Below are 17,389 nucleotides of genomic sequence, written 5' to 3'. Positions count from 1 at the left end.
TCACGCAAAACTCATAAAACGTCCCATTGCTTCACCCCTCTTGGACGAATTCGCGTCAAAAACCAATGGGCACAAGTTCACATAGGGGCACATACGTGTACCAAATTTCGTTCAATTTCATGCGGTAGTTTTTGCTGTAGAACGGCCACAAAAAACTGGTCACACACACACGGACACACACACACACACACAGAGACAAACAGACATTTTCCAAAAATGGTCGAAATGGACACAGCACACCTCAAAACGTTCGAATCCATCAAAGTTCGAAATTCGAAAATTTGCACGAATCCAATACTTTCTTCTATATATTAGATATAGAAGAAAGTAAAAAAAGCGTTCTGGGCAAGAATGAGACAGTCCCAACTAATGTTGTATGAAAGGAAACAAACTCTAACAGGCTACGTAACAAGAAAAGAAAAATTCAACTCCTCAATGACTCAATGTATGATTTTGAAACTAAAATGTTTTTATCACGCTGTTGCACAGGCAACATTAATGGAAAAAAATCGACGCAGACCATTTGAAAACTTATATTCACATCTTTAAAATAACAGAAAAAGAAAAATTAAATATGGTAACTATGGCAACTAACAGCCAGCGCCATCTCACAAGCGAAGAGGCACTCACAAATGGTGAGGTCTCACAAGTGGAGAGATACTAAACACACATGATTTAAATTCTTTTCTTATTTGAACCAAATATCTTTCTAATCTTTGCTAATAATAAAGCTGAAAATCTGTCTTGATATCTGGATCTCTGTCTGGATGTCTGTGACGCGCATAGCGCCTAGACCGTTCGGCCGATTTTCATGAAATTTTGCACAAAGTTAGTTTGTAGCATGGGGGTGTGTACCTCGAAGCGGTTTTTCGAAAATTCGAGTGGTTCTTTTTCTATTCCAGTTTTAAGAAATCTTTACCGAGCTAATTATCACAACGTGGACGAGTAAATTACCAAATTATTCCATCACTATTATCTGGTTACACATCTTGATAAATTCCCTCATTTTCTACCTGGTTACACATCTAGATAACTTCCCTCAATTTCTGCCTGGTTACACATCTTGATAAATTAACTCATTTTCTACCTGGTTACACATCTAGATAACTTCCCTCAATTTCTGCCTGGTTACACATCTTGATAAATTCCCTCATTTTCTACCTGGTTACACATCTTGATAACTTCCCTCAATTTCTGCCTGGTTACACATCTTGATAAATTCCCTCATTTTCTACCTGGTTACACATCTTGATAACTTCCCTCAATTTCTGCCTGGTTACACATCTTGATAAATTCCCTCATTGATAAATTCCCTCATTTTCAACCTGGTTACACATCTTGATAACTTCCCTCAATTTCTACCTGGTTACACACATTGAGAAGAGATAAAATGGAGGTAGTGAAGACATTCATTCATGAAACCAAGACTCCATGTCACGTGATAGAATTTAAAGCAAAGCATTGGAAGAAATCAGGTTAAATTCGCTTGTTTCACGCAAAACGTGCCAACCATTCGTCGTTGTTGAGTCACGTGACTTGGGGTGTTTGGGTCAGCTTTTGTTAAGCCAATGATTGGACTTGCTCCTTCCATTTCAATTCCTGCTCTAAGGTTACACATCTTGATAACACCCCTCCCCCAATTTCTACTTGGTTACACATGTTGGTAACTTCCCTCAATTTCTACCTAGTTACACATCTTGATAACTTTCCTCAATTTCTACCTGGTTACACATCTTGGTAACTTCCCTCCATTTCTACCTGGTTACACATCTTGATAACTTCCAGTTCCAAAATTGATTCAACTAAGTTGCTTCGTTTGAATTAAGGCTTAAGTCTTCAATAATAAATTAAAAACTTTTTTGTGATTTCTGGAAGAATTAGAAAAGAAAAATAGAGCTGCCTCCCTTCTTTCACCGAAGTCTTTCAGTAAAATATATTTCAAAAGGGACTGGGACAAACATGAATGAATGAAAATTAAAACTTAAGATTGAACTTTTGTAATCGAAATGTAAAGCATTTAGGAAAAAAAAATCTTACCCATAAAATCATTGTCTCTCCTTGGAATAAGAATCTTCTCGGTTTAGGTGCCAGATCTGAAAAAAGGTTGTCTTGCCCAAAAGACCTTGCTGCTATGTAGCTAAAAGAAAGTAACAGTTTAATGAACCCATTATTCTATTCGCCAAGAGATTGACAATTATTTTATTACTAGGAAATCGCCCGTCATGGTATGACGGGTGAAAATTGTGTCTACATTTGAACGAAGCCATTGCTTGTTTGGTGATATTTTGATAGTTCAAATTGTAACCCTAACACCCTAAACTCCAGTATGCAGATAGCATTCATTGTTGACCATTTTTTCGTTTCTTCATTCCCCTGAAATGACACAGTCTTACCTGAAAAAACAGTTAAGTTACCGGATCGAGTTCAGCCTCATCACAACAAAGCCTTTCCCTGCATGTTAAACATTACCAAACCATATTACTGTCTGACCATCGATTATATGAAAAAGGTTAATATCCGGTTTATAGGCGGAAATGGACGTTTCTATTACTTTATAGGGGTGTTAGTTGTTTTGTAACGGATGTGCACTTTTGTCTCTCTATTATTTAGCCCCAGTTTCGTAAAAATGAAAATTTGCTCACGGCAATATTTTTTTTAATTTAAAATATATTCGATCTATGTTCTCACTACAAATTTTTTTTCACAACAAAGTTTTGAGCTTACCATTTTGCTTTTACATTCCTGAATGAAATGAAAGCATTTTATTTATTTATTTTTTTGAGCAATCACGATTGCTTATTGCTTTCATTTCACCGTCCTTGACGTTACGGTTCCTTTTTCAGCTTGGACCAGGGCTGCAGCACCACCGTCCACCGGCGGCGGCGCGGCTGCTCCTGACCACTGTCCACCGGAATCCACTTTTGCTGGCCGGTGGCGTCCATGTCCTACACACGCATGCACATACACACTCCCCTACGCGCGCACGCCTTTACACACACACACACACGCCTACGTGCACACACGTAAGCCTACACACACAACTATACACACGTAACCACCCAGGAGGAGGGACATGCTTGGGGGGGGGGGAAGCCATTTCCAGAAACAACAACTCTAATCAGTAGGGTCTTGTCGGAACTCGTGATTGCGAAAAACATAATTTGAATTCAAAGTTTCGGAATTCAAATTAGAGTTAATTGGGGGAAGTGTGTCACAGATTTTTTTCTTTTTTTTTTGTTGTTTCCATAGTAACTATGTATTTTTGTTTCCCCTCATTTTATTTTAGAGAATGCCGTAAATGAATAAGGCACTAGTCACATTATAAAATGCGTGCATTAAATATATCCCATCGCTATTTTTCCATCTCCCCTGCTAGATTCATTCAGATGGAATTCGCAATTCCAGAGCTCGAATACGCTACCTTGCGGTGATTAACAGTACTAAAGAAAAAGGTAAAACATTCCATTCCACGTGTTTTCTTTGGGATAAATTACAGGCTTCAGACAGTGTCCGGTGTGATGTAATTTCAGAAGAATAGAAAAGAAAGCTTCCCACAAACACGACGAAAAATGAATGCCATTCACTAAGTGTCAAAGCAAGTTATAAGTTTCGGCATTTGTTTGTTTTACCTTTTTCGGCCGCCATTAGACAGTGGCTGCAGCGCTCCGTATAATTTATTGGAGTTGAGAATTGCCTTTACTTGGCCGATTGCCAAATTACATACAATCCGTGGTCAAACAGTACCAAATTATCATGCCGTGGCGCGAGTTTCATTGTTGAAACACGCGAGTTACGCGATCATCGGCTATTATTTATTTGAGGATACTTACCACGTTGCATTCAGAAGAGCCTCTCGAATTTTCGGTCGTAACATGATGCCCGGAAGAATGGGAGGGTGGAAACAAGCCAAGATTTCTTCCATGTTCATCAACCCAAACCTGATGCAGTCGAAGATGGAGTTGATGTGCCCTTCTCTGTCGAGGTATTTGTAGTTGATCCATTTCAAGGCCCCCAAGAAAATGATTATTTCGCTAGAAAAGACATTGAATTTCTTTTTTAGGTTTCGTAGGGCCGTTGAGGGTGGCTTTCAGCCCCAATCTCTGTACTTTAAACAGCCGCTCTTATATTTGAATACTTGTATACGTTGGTGTGCTACCTAATAAAACGTTTGAATTATTGTATAAGTACTGTGCTTCGAATCGTTTCATAAGGCATTTCGCTCTTTAAAAATTTCAAAAAAGAATATTATGAAGGAGAACCGAAAAAAGTAAACGGAAAAAGTTAGCGCACAAGAGAAGGCATGTAATTTGAAGACATCAGTAACAAAACCTCTTTAAATACAACGTTGTGATAATTTGATCATCGCTCACCTTTTGGTTGTACGTATTTTCAATGCAAACATAAATATCATTAAAAGGGTGGCTGAGTGACTCGTAAAAAAGCAGTAATTGTACATGTGAAAAAAAAGGTTGTGGCAAATGCAGTTCTGTTCATGTGAGCATCTGACGGGAAAAAAAGAAACATTAAAGAGATATTTATTGGCACGGATTTGAACTGGCGCCATTCTGATCAACAGCACGACACTCCAACAAATCTAGCATTGCACCTTCCTTTTCGAATGCTATTCATTGAAGGAATGCGTAGTAAAAACAGTAAAAAAGCTTTTTGCCGAAAAAAATATAATAAGATCATGCTTCTATGTTTTGTCATTAGGCCAGCATGATACGATTTAAAATTATTCGTAAAACATGGAATTTGATTAAAGAGTGAGGAAGATCTCAAGTAGCGATTGAAAGAAACATTCTAGAGAAATAATAAATTAGATTGAAAATCAGTGTTTTTATTTTTGAATATTGAACTATTTCCCATAGCAGGCTGCTTTAACCGTTACGGCTTAAATTCCCGCGCATGCTTCTTTTTTAATCGAACACTTAAAATTCAAAACCAAAACCAGTTGAACTGAGTCTGTTTTTTAAGTGTAATTTTTCGAACGTAGACAAAATATTTTTTTTTTCAGCCGAAAGCAGAGGAGTAAAAAATGATTTCTTACTAATGAAGTTGATAATAATTTTAATGTTTTATATCGTATTCGAATCTATACATATAATAATAAAAAATAAAGGTTTACTGGGTGAAACTCGTAGTTTCAATTTGACTCAGTATTTTTTCATTTGTACAAAAGGTCGAACACTGCTATTAGAAACATCTATATTTCAGCATACAATAAAAATGTTTTTCTGCATAAAAAGGATTCCCTTGAAGTAAATATAATACTTTTTTATGCTTACATTATGCTTAGTGGTCTGGACGATTCTGATGCAGATTGTTGGGACATGGGCCCGAACACTCATTTCTCCTGGTTACCAGTCGAACGCTCTGCCAATCGAGCTATTCAGCTCTGCCGGTCACAGTGCAAGTTAAAGTTATAAATTTAACCGAAAACTTCATTCTGGTTCTTTAAAACAGGTTTTTTTTGACAGAAAAAAACAATTTTTGGACCGTGGGTCTATTTTTCGTCATTAGCCTGCACGATTGGCTTTAAAATAAGGTGTAAATCAAAGAAATGGATCAAGAATTGAGGAAGATCTTGCGTAGAAACAAAAAACAGGCGACAGAAATAATGTATAAGGATTATTAGCCTCGTATAAACAGGGGAGCAAAGTGCTTAAATGTTTGGGTGGTGAAAATTTTCTATTCGCTGATTGTAACTTCAATTTTTTTTCTGAATGATATATCGTCGCCTGAGAGCAGCAGTAAGATATCTAAGCCCAGAAATAGCATTCAAATATCTTACTGTTGCTCTGAGGCGACGATATATAGACATGTAAAAACAAAAACGAGAATCTGCATAATAGTATCTTCCATTTTGCCGAATCGTCAGCAAAATGTGCCAAATAAGGAGTTTTTGGAACGTCCAGTGACCACACGTGACCTCCCATTGGGACGCCCCCTGCACAACTATCCACGTCAAAAATGAGCTAAAAAAAATAATAATTTGAATTCTGAAATTTTGAATTCAAATTATGTGTTTCGCAATCACGAACTGAGACAGGAACCTACTCATTGGAGTTATTGTTTCTAGAAACAGCTCCTGTCCCCCCCCCCCCCCCCAAGCCTGCCTCTCCTCCTGGGCGTTTACGTGTGCATAGTTGTGTGTGGTAAGTGTGTAGGCTTGTGTGTGTGCGTAGACCTGTGTGTATGCACGTAGGCGTGTATGTGTGTGAGTGTGTGAGCGTGCGTGTGTGTAGGACATGGACGCCTCCGACCAGGAGAAGCGGATAGCTAAGGACCGGAGCAGCCGCGCCGCGCCGCCTACTGAGGACGGTGGGCGGTGGTGCTGCAGAGGCTTCTGGTCCAAGCTGAAAAAGGCACGGACCATCAAAAACGGTCAAATGAGAACAATAAGCAATCGTGATTGCTCAAAAAAAAAAAAAAAAAAGAAACTTATAAAACAGTAGTGCAATTTAAATGCAGAAAAAAAAACGAAATTTTTCAATCGTTTAAAATTTTTCCTTTGCAGGTCACAATATTACAAAGTCTCTTAAAATATTGCATAGAATGTAACAATGTGGTGAGAACACTTTCAAAAACTTCAAAAAAAAAGCTTCCAAACAGTAATTTCAGAATTATTAATGCGTGTACAAAATTGTCAATTCGGTTTTCTTTTTCTTATTATGTTTTTTTTCGAAACCAAACAGTAGAAAACGTATTTTATAACGTTGTCAGGAGAGTGCAATACTGGGGCTCCTTCTTCTCTTTTTTTGGCCCAAAAATACTACCCCCCTAAATACTTTGGCCCCTAATACTACATTACAAATTATCATTTCTGTTCATTTAATTTGTTTTTTTGCAAATTTATATAACTCATTGAAATTAGGATTTAGTAATTAATTTTTTTTTACTATAGGTACAAAAACGTTCATTCTTTGTCTTGATAAAGCTGAATGTTATGGCCTTTTGTTAAATGAAGCACATATTTCGGTTTTCTTTTTACTAATAATAAAGCTCAAAGTCTCTCTGTCTGGATATCGGGATCTCTGTCTGGATCTCTGTGACACGCACAGCGCCGAAACCGTTCGTCCGATTTTCAACAAATTTGACACAAAGTTTGTTTGTAGCATGGGAGTGTGCACCTCGAAGCGATTTTTCGAAAATTCGATTATGTTCTTTTTATATTCTAATTTTAAGAACATTTTACCGAGAAAATTATCATAACGTGGACGATTAAATTACGAAATTATCATAAAGTGGAACCGTAACATGGGTAAGCAAATAACCATAGCAAATTGGCGAGAAATTCATCATCTGTTACTTGTAAATATACAGGCGAACCAAATGATCTTTTAATTTTCTACTACAGGCAAAGCCGTGCGGGTACCACTAGTTCACAATAAATACATATTTAACAGCAAAACCATTATAATACTTCTTTTGATATAATGTTATACTGATGGTTGGCTCTTAAAAAAAAAAATAATGTACCACATCTGGAAGAAAATGATTCTTAATTCCAGAAAGGTTGCCGACCCCTTCATAATTGTAAGCTGAATCATAAGCAAAAATAAACTTGCTATGTTCCTCTTACAAAATCCTCTCTTCCTCTTCAGACTCATAATAATACTAATGCTTAAGCTCTCTTCTTTCAAATAAGCAATGACTAGACTTTTTTCCCGACGCATATAAAGTGAAAAAATAACAGATGTTGCTGCTATATTACCTTCCTTTTCTTTTATAAAGAATTCATTAACTATCGCTTTTCAAGAGGGTATTTAAAATTGTGTTTCGAAAAAAAAGTCATGATTTCAGCCTAATACATAAGGTTTTGACGAGACAGAGATTTTAGAAAATGGAAAAAAAACATCTTTATTGAAGTTGCGTTGAGGCATAAAATAATCTAAAAAGAAGACAAACACCTTTAAAAAAAACACTCCTGGATTATGCATTGTTATGTAAAGCCTCAACCAAGATAATGCTTCTTTATTTTCGTAGTTATTCCTCTATAGTTAAAAAAAAACTGATTAGTTAAGCTTTTTCTACTAAAATACAAAACCAAAATGGAGTTTTAATATAGTAGCTGTTATGCTTTTTTCAGTCACGTTTCTTTAGAAACTTATTACTAACAGAACATAAAATTATCGGTGAACAGCTGTTGAAGAAATCTTCGGTAATTTTAAATGTGAAAAATTGTATACAGTTGACTCCCGCTACAACGCGATTCGACTTACGCGAAATGGCTATAACGAGAATTTTTCACGAGCAACAAATTTTAGAGCTAACTCAAAGTTTTCGTCCACAACACGAATTTTTTTGGAAAGAAGTATCAGCTTCGTTCTTGACTACTAAATACTGATTTCGTTGAATGTTATTACATTCCTTTAAGCATCAACTGACACGGAAAATTCCCACACCAAACTACTCTGCGCATCGCGTTGTTAGTGCGTCAAATAAACACTCAGCCTAAATATTAAAAATGATGAAATATAATGGTACCTTAGTTGCACCTTAAAGTTTGCGAAGATGGGAAGAAAAAGAAAGTTTCTGATTTAAAAAAAAGGGGGCTAAGATTATCGATATGCTTGAACAACTAACTACAAAACGTCGACGGTAGTGCGACAAGAGTATGAGTGAGTCTTCCATACGTAAAATTAAAAATCAAAACAAAATGATATCCGTTAAAGTTCAGAACTTAGTTTCAATATTGAAGCTTGCAGTCGAAGCAAAGTAAATACTCGTATAATGAAAATGTTAGCTGCTCTAGTATTTTGGTTTAAAGAGATCAAGAAGAGGGGCTGTTGCCGCAAATTGAAATGTTATAAGAGAAAAGACAATGCAACTGTATTTAATAGATAAAAATAACGATCTGATCATGGAGCATAAATCATTATTATCTTCATTTTGTAACTCATAAATAATGTTACTGTATCTACTGTACAGTACTATTATACTATAGCAGTTTATTATTACTACATGCTATACTTACCGTGTTGTTTTATTTTATGTCTTTCCCTCAGTTAATCGTTTATTTTGTGCTTCCTAAAGCATTTCATGTTGAATAAAAGTTTTTTATTTTTTAAATACAGTAAAAGTTTAGTTCTTTATGTAAGAAACTGTAGTGTATAGCTGAGGAATGCTTTAAAACAGTTTGAGGGGTGTTCATAAGCGTCTAAGAGAATTTGGTATGCTTCTAAAAAATTTGTATACATACATTTTTCTACAATGCGAAATTTCGATTTACGCAAGGAGTCTTGGAACGCATCCCTCGCGTAAGTCGGTACACGACTGTAAATCTGTTTTATTTGTAACTAATACAGATTACTGTTTCCACTACGTACTTGTCTTGAGGAAGAAATGTTGAGGAAATTATCTGCGTCTATTCAATGCTGTCCATTGTCATTTTTGACAAAATGTTTTTCAGATACTCCTAAAAATGTTCACCTTTCGACTTCATCACAACATAATCCAATCTCATGTTTGCCTCAGATTTAAAATAATTAGCTTAGAAATTACAGCGATTGCTGATTATAGATATCCTCCAAAAATTTAACTCGGCGAGTTTAGCCTCTGGTAGAACCCGCTTAACTTGACTACTCAAGCTTCTTGGCTCCAAGGAAGAAAGGGACCTACTGAACTTGGTAAGTTCCCTTTTTCCTTTCATCTCTCTAAAGTTTGTTTTATTGATGTCTTCAATTTTAATTAATTATTCCAGAATTAAAATAATTCATTTGGGAATAGCGGCGATTTTTGATAATAGATATCCTCCGAAAGTTTTAACTCGACGAGTTCAGCTTCTGTCAGGACACGTTTAACTTGGTTTTTCAAGCTTGTTGCCCCCCCCCCCCCCCCCTCCCAAAGGAGAAGATCCCAAATTGTTCCCCTTCCTTCTTGAGATTGGCTTTTTTTCTTTGATTTAGTGTTGTTTCTTATGTCCTTGTTTATGTCTTTATTTTGTTTTGTTGACTTTTTTTTTTTTTTTTTTTTTTTTTTTTATCTTACTCTAAATTATTTCTCAGTTATTCCTTTCGGCTCGTCACTCAAAATTTAAGACTTCGTTTATGTGTTTATTTTGACTAATTTTTCAAAATCCTTGAAGTTTTATGTCTTTTGCTCCCTAATAAAAATTACTTTTTTGGATCTTTTTTCCACTACTCAACAATCGTTTGTCGCAGTATAGCCTACTAGGAACTCTTGCGCCAAAAAAAAAAAAAAAAAAAATTAATCAAACCAACCATTCAAAGGAGAAGGGGACCTGCTGATCTTGGTTAGTTTCTTTCTTTCTTTTATCTCTCTATGGTTAGTCTTATTTTAGAGTTGATGTCTTCAACTTTAATTCATTATTTGGTCATATTTTACAGGTTACGTACTCCAAAATTTAAATAATTTACTTGGGACTCACAGTACTTGATGCTGATAGATATCCCCCAAAATTCAACATGTGGTCGGACCGGCTGAATTTTGTTAATCAAGCTTCTTGGCTTCGGAGAGAGAAGAGGACCTGCTGATCTTGGAAAGTTCTCTACTTTTTTTTTTTTTTTTAGTCTTTGTCTGTTTTTTGAGTTGATGTCTTTAATTTCAATCATATGGTGATATTTAAAAGGTTACTTAAGTTTTAAAAACTGTTACTGGCAGGAGCGGATACAGACTACCATGTTAGGGGGGCATGCTGAATAAGGACCCCTTCCCCTCCCTTCTGAACGAACCTACGGTTTTCGGTAGGAAATATTTCTGAAAATGCGTGGCTGTCGATAAAAAGCGCCAAATCGGCCCGGAATAAGGCTCCTAATAGGGCATAAGAGTTGCTAACTTATTTCAACATTCAATTTTACCAGGTATTGATTTACAAAATATGCATTTCTTTTCTTCTTCATTGAGCTATTTCAAGGGGTACATTACCCGCGGAACTTTTAGCCCCGATGTTCCCTATCTCTATACGCATTTACGAGCAAAAACTGGGAAATTAACCTGGGGGCATTAGATGTTAACTGCCTGAGGCAGTTTAACCCTAATCTGGACAGGTGATTTTCTTCTTGGAACGTAATTGGTGAGATGGCCCGAATAACCCCCATTATGTAATTGTTTGTACCCTACACAAATTTTACCAGATTAGAGTCGTAAAATTTCAATTTCCAATGATTCTTATAATACTTATTAGTTTGAATAGAATTGAAAACAGCACCGCATGTAACATACATGTACATATAAAACCATATATGAGACAGTGAGAAGCAATGGGATGTAAGTGGACTTTTTAAAAATTGGAGTAAAACGCGTTTAAAGTTCAGAACCTTGTTAGGCTTTCATTGATTTCTTTCTTCTAAAAATCATACCTGCAGCAGCACCCACCTGTGGGAAAAAATGAATTCTTGTCAATCCGGTGGTTCAGTAATAGATTCAGACTATCACGACTCGAAGAAAACTTAACATCTTTATTGAAGACTATGTACATATTTACATATTGGTGATTAAACCAAATCATTTATTCTAAACAGCGAATTACACGCTTCCACAGAGCTTGCGTTCGTGTTCCGAATTCTATTCCATCTCTCTAAAACTCCATCACTGTTGCCACTAAATTTTTCCATAATCTACTTACTTAATTCAATAAGCGCTTGCAGCGCTCTCTATAGGAATAATAGGCGGGAAGGAGCATAGAGCTTAGGTTTCTCCACACCACCAGAGCTACTAGTACCCTTACCCTAAAACAGAAGAAAGGATTTACTACCATTTCTGCTGATTATCTCCAAATTGTTTAATTTTGGCACTTACATCCTTTTGCTTCTCACCGTCTAATATGTAAACATTTCAAATCTTTAATTGCAAAAGTCGAATTCTTTCGATGTGTAAGACACAGAGTCTTTCCAGTTAAGGGTTAAAAAAAACAACAAAAACGCATTTTTACTTTTTGTAACAGTAAAAAGAAAAGAAAAAAAAGGAAGAACATGAATGAATTAAAAACTAAGATACCTCCTTGCACCCATTTCATCTGCGCTGAATATTTCTACGACTTGATTTATCTCCAGATCGAGAAACTCTTTCGTCATGACGAGTCTTTCGAAATTGGCCACAATTATCTTGAAGGCCCGAACTGTTGCATCTAACTGGTTCAACTTGCGAGCAGAAACGTACAGGTTCACCATGTTCTGGATGTGGTCTGGTGTCACATGTAGCAGCTGTAAAGAAATATTGGGACAATTTTAGCAGCAAAATTGACTGAGCAACATGCTTAGAATGTCGATCGATGCTTGAAGTGCATAATTTAAGAGAGCAAATCAAGATAAATCTTATGCCGAGAAACATTTAATGCAGCGAGAGGCAAAAAGGATGTAAGTGAACGTTTTATAGTTTAGAGTAGAACGCGTTAAAAGTTCAAATACAAGTTTGGTTTTCATTGATTTTTTTTTCTAAATCATTTTGTATAGCAGCACATACCAGGGCTACTAGTACCATCTCATGCCCCAAGACAGAGGAAAGATTACCTACTATTTGATCTGGTTATCTCAAAAATTTTAATGTCTGCACTTACATTCCTTTGCACTGCCTCATTTTAAATCTTTTAGTTTTACAGGTTATCAATTAAAAAAACTGCACTGTTTTGAAGCAAAATCTTTATAACAAAATGATCAAGTTTGGAAAATGTTGCATAGTATATATAGATATACCGGGTGCGTCAAAAAACCCCCGAACAAACAATTTTTTCATTTAGCTTAATTGAAAATTAACAAATTAACAAAACACAACCAATAGTAGTATGAGTAGATCTTAAGTAATCCATACATTAAATTGTTTTCAAACTGGCCGCCGTTTACTGTTATACAGAAGCGCAGCCTCTTATTGAAATTATCAGCCATTGGCCGCAAGTTTTATACCTTTAATTTATCCTATTTCCTCCAAAGAAACTGATTTAAAAAATAATAAACTTTTGTGCAATTTAGGGCAAATCCTAGACTCTGAAGTAGATCTAGCGAGTAGGGTGTCCAATCTACAGTTATCATGTCAGGAAAATTCACCTAGTACTTTTCGGCTTGCAAGCAAGTAGGATGCCCACTCTACAGATATCATATCAGGAAAATTCACTTTGTACTTTTCGGCTTGCAATCTTGTCTGTTTGGAAAAGTAAGCTGGTGCAGAGTTTCTAAAAGGAACTTTCCGTTCACATTGCCAAAGTGCTTATTGGCTCACAGAAGTACAACAGCTTCTAAAGTAACCCGCTGGCACACTTTTTGATTCATTTTAACGCCCTCATCCACAAAAACCAGAGATCGTTTTGCAGCTTGTGCAAAATCCGCCACACAACATGACCAACTTCGGATTTTGGCGATGTTCAGCATTTATCAAGGTGCCATGGAATGTCTACAGAACAAGCCCTATCGTTCTGAGAGTTATGAGCTGGTTGAAAGGTAAACAGCTGCTCATTAGGGAGAAGAATCTCTCCCCAGCTCCAGCGGGAACTTGCGGCCCGTCTCAAAAGTTTTTGGCATCTTTGGAGCAGTACGAATTTGTTTCCTTATAAAAAGGCTGAACTTTTTAGAACTTATAAAGCTTCTGCCTGAGCTCTGTTTTAGCCCTTAGCCGCACTGATCGGTCACATACTCCCGTTACACCAACGACCTCTCTCATGGAAACCCTAGAATTTCATTGAACTCGCTTTTTTGTTGGCCTTACGATTAACAGAAGTGTTCATTGTACGTTTTCGTACATTTCCTGGACGTCGACTATCATTTCCAGACCCCTTGATATGGCATATTGCACCAAACACTGTTTGCCGAGGTACATCAAGCAAACAAACTTTCGTTCTCTTTAGTTAAACTGCTTTAAAATAGACTAAAATGCTTGACAATGTAAAACTGCTTATATACAGGGTGTTACGTTTTAACCTGCAAGACCTTTATTTCCGCAACCGTTAGTCCTAAATGTATACTTCCAGTTGCAAAAATGTTCAAAATCAGATACAGAGTCAAGGTATTGAAAGTTTGAAGCAAAAATAAAAATAAGTCAAAAAATACAAAATTTAACTTTTTATACGGGCCCTAGGTTCACTAACTTATATTTAGAGAAATAATCTCAATTGAAAACTATTACTGGAACAAAAAACTTGACATTAGTGCGACTAAACCTCAAGGAGATATTCCAGTTTAAAGTTTTAAGGGACCATACAGAAGATGAGATTGGAACTTATCATCCTTTCAGAAGAACGGTTTTACAGTAGCTACGTTAGACGATTTACCTCGAAAATAAAATTTGTGCCAAGTGACAAATGTTCAAAAATCAAACTTGAATAGTGTAAAAATTCCGTCGACGCGTAAAAAATAGCAATTCTATGATTTAAAACTTAAATGTTGCCCTCTTTGAATTTTCTGAAAGTTCGAAAAATTCAGTCCTTGTTAATAATAGACATTAACATTCCGTTTCATAGATTTTCTAGCAAAAACCACCCTACATGAATTCCTGTGCAACAAAGAAACACTGTGCCGAATTTGTCAAAACTGCGACGTAAAATATGGATTTGTATTAGAAATACACGCACACACACATTGCGGCGTGGAACTAATAAATAAAAAGGAGACGTGCCCGAAAATCAGTGTTATATCGATGCTTCACTTGTCAAATCGATTAACTCCATAAAACAGAAAAGTCGAGAAAAGTGATGAAGAAGATAGTGTTATCCATAGGGGTGAATGGGCCCACCAGTTACATTTTCTGCCACCGCAGGATCAGAAATGTTCTGAACCAAAACTTTAATATAAATTCACATGCTAAGCATTGATTAAGCACTATTAAAGCAGAAATCAGGATTTTTTTTAAACAGCGGAGTTAATCGATATGGCAAATGAGACATCAATATGTAATTATGTAAAAGTTAAATACTTACTCAATTTGCTAATATTTGCTCAAAATATGGTACATGAAATTACGCGATGGAGTTAAATTGTGTGCGAACATATTAATTTCCCTTATTTGTTTACATTTTGTTTTTCTTATTCTGTGTGCTCTTTTTATTTTCCGGCAATCTTTAATCAAGAAAATATTGTCAACTTCCTAATACAGTCGGACCCCGATTTAACGAATTCATCGGGACCGAAACTTTTATACGTTAAATCGGGGTTATTCGTAAAATCGGGGTGCGTTTTTTTTTTTTTTTTTTTTGAGCAATCACGATTGCTTATTGCTTTCATTTGACTGTTTTTGGCGTGCTATCATTTTATTTTCCCACCGCCACCCTCCGCACCATCACCGACGACCGGCTCCTCACGTTGCTGCTCCTCTGGCGAAAGCCGTCTCCAGGTTGCATCCATGTCCTACACACACGCGCATACATACACGCACCTACACACACACATATATACATACATACACCTGCACACACATACACAAACACATATACACACACACGCATACATACAGATATCTACACAAACACACACACACACAACTACCCGCTCACTCATGCCTGCACACAGACACAAACACATATGCCTACACACAAACACACATACCCCCCACATACATAACACACACACGCCTACATACACACACACACTCGTGATTGCGAAAAACATAATTTGAATTTAAGATGTCAAAATTCAATTTTTATTTTTTTTTTAATTGCACTTACTTTACCAAAAATCCTAATAAGCAACTGTACAAAAATATCCATGATTAGAGTGTGTACACTTTTTATTCAGCATTCTTTCAGCGACTTATTACACACTAGTTAAGTTGAAATCGTATTGTGCTGAGTAATAGATGTTTGACAATCTTCTTGATATTGACTCGAAATAGTTCTCTTTCGACTTTATGGAGAGACGAAAATACTGTGTCTTTTGCGGCCTGCTGCATGAGATATGTTTTTACAGTTTCCATTCCATGTAAAGCATTAGAAAAAGTAACAGCTTCAAGGGGTTACAGTACCTCAAAAAATGATGAAACGATCAAAAAAAATTTTATTGCTTATTGCAAAACAAAAAACTATTCTTAACACAGGGGAAAAGTTTCAATGCTTTAGTTCAAATATTTAAAATGTTGTGAGTGGTTTTAGGCCATGCTCGCTATGTGTTCTTATGCAAAAGAAAAACTTCAAATTGCTTTTTCTCGATGATGGTTTTTTTGTGTTTTCATGTCATTAGAATCCCTAAGGATTTTTTTCTATTAAAGATACAGCTTTAAAGTAATACTTTTTGCAATTGAGATAACATATTTGACAAAACTGTGCATTGGATAAGCATTTTATATATTACTCTAATGTTTAGAGCATGTTAAATTTTAAAAACCAAATTAAAAAAAAAACTTTGATTTTTTACATAATTAATCACAGAAAATTTTCGAATGAACTCATAAGCAAATGAATGCACAGATTTTTAGAGATGATTATAGTGATCGTTTTGCAAAAAACGTTTTTTAAATTAGTGCAAAAGTAAAAAAAGCCTTAGGAATTTTAAAAAATTTAAATTTCCCTCAATTTTTTGAATTTTCAAAAAAAGTACGCAATATTTTTAAATTTCGAAAATAAATTATTGATTACGAAATAAGTATGCATGTTATGGTTTCAAAGAAATGTAAAATTTATATAAATAAAAGAAATTGCTTGAAAGGTACTGTGACCCATAATGAGTTTCATTATCGCTTTCTGCAACAGAATCGCTATTCTTTGGCTGCCCCCTCGCCAGTCAAATATTGTTGATTCCAAGAAAAATATTTTTCTGCTTCGGACAATATGGAATTTCTCATTTGGAAAGCAATCCAATTATTCCTAACTCAAATTAACAAAATTAACAAAAAAAAAAAAGAAAAAAAATTTTTTCGGCTGTTAAAATAATTCGTTAACTCGGGGTTTAGTATTCGGTAAATAGGGGTTTTTGCCTTCATTTTAGTCGAGGAAAAAGAAAAATTCGCTAAATCACGAAATTCGTTGTATAGAGGTTCGTTAAGTCGGGGTCCGACTATATGATACCCTAGTATCTAACATCCTATATAATAGAATCCAGCAGCTTCGTGAAGCACTTTATATTAATACTAAATATGTTTTGTGTTTGAACTTACTTCAATGCATTTACTTAATGCTCCTTCTATTCCTAGCTTTCTAGCAGCTTTGTAAACTTCTGGCAGCTCTTGGCATGTCACCTTTAGCTCTCCAGTGTACATATAATCCAACAGAATTTCGAAAGCTTTCGGAGTCACGCTTGGTATTTGAAGCTGAGGAATGCAACATGAGAAAATGATTTCAGCGCGGAGGGCACACAAATATTTTTAAATGCAACACATATTTCTAAACAACAAGAATTTCGAAAGCTTTTGGAGCCGCGCTTGGTGTTTGAAGCTGAAGAATTGAACAAGAGAAAATTATTTAAGTGCTGAGTGCATGCAAATGTTTTTTTTAATGCAACAAATACAGGGT

The 17,389-nt window shown here is 35.8% G+C and overlaps 1 protein-coding gene across 1 annotated transcript; it reads right to left on the bottom strand.

The window, feature by feature from the left end:
- Positions 1–3,826: 3,826 nt before the first annotated feature.
- LOC129224070 (kelch-like protein 7) lies at positions 3,827–17,166 on the bottom strand. Its single transcript, XM_054858472.1, has 3 exons — positions 17,035–17,166; positions 11,962–12,167; positions 3,827–4,031 (listed from the first exon to the last, which is right to left on the bottom strand). Exons 1-3 carry the CDS (start codon positions 17,134–17,136, stop codon positions 3,827–3,829), a joined length of 513 nt encoding a protein of 170 aa, XP_054714447.1. The 5' UTR covers positions 17,137–17,166.
- Positions 17,167–17,389: the final 223 nt, after the last annotated feature.

This window comes from Uloborus diversus, chromosome 6 (assembly GCF_026930045.1).
Source record: "Uloborus diversus isolate 005 chromosome 6, Udiv.v.3.1, whole genome shotgun sequence".
Taxonomy (NCBI): domain Eukaryota; kingdom Metazoa; phylum Arthropoda; class Arachnida; order Araneae; family Uloboridae; genus Uloborus; species Uloborus diversus.
The sequence above is the reverse complement of the archived record's forward strand: the minus strand, read 5'-3'. Positions and strand labels throughout refer to the sequence as shown.

Excerpts from the sequence above, each read along its gene's own strand:
- LOC129224070 (XM_054858472.1), bottom strand. The coding sequence starts at position 17,136 with ATGTACACTGGAGAGCTAAAGGTGACATGCCAAGAGCTGCCAGAAGTT. Across the intron at positions 12,168-17,034 it reads CATTAAGTAAATGCATTGAA|CTGCTACATGTGACACCAGA; the intron begins GTAAGTTCAAAC and ends ATTTCTTTACAG. Across the intron at positions 4,032-11,961 it reads GATGAAATGGGTGCAAGGAG|CGAAATAATCATTTTCTTGG; the intron begins GTATCTTAGTTT and ends TGTCTTTTCTAG.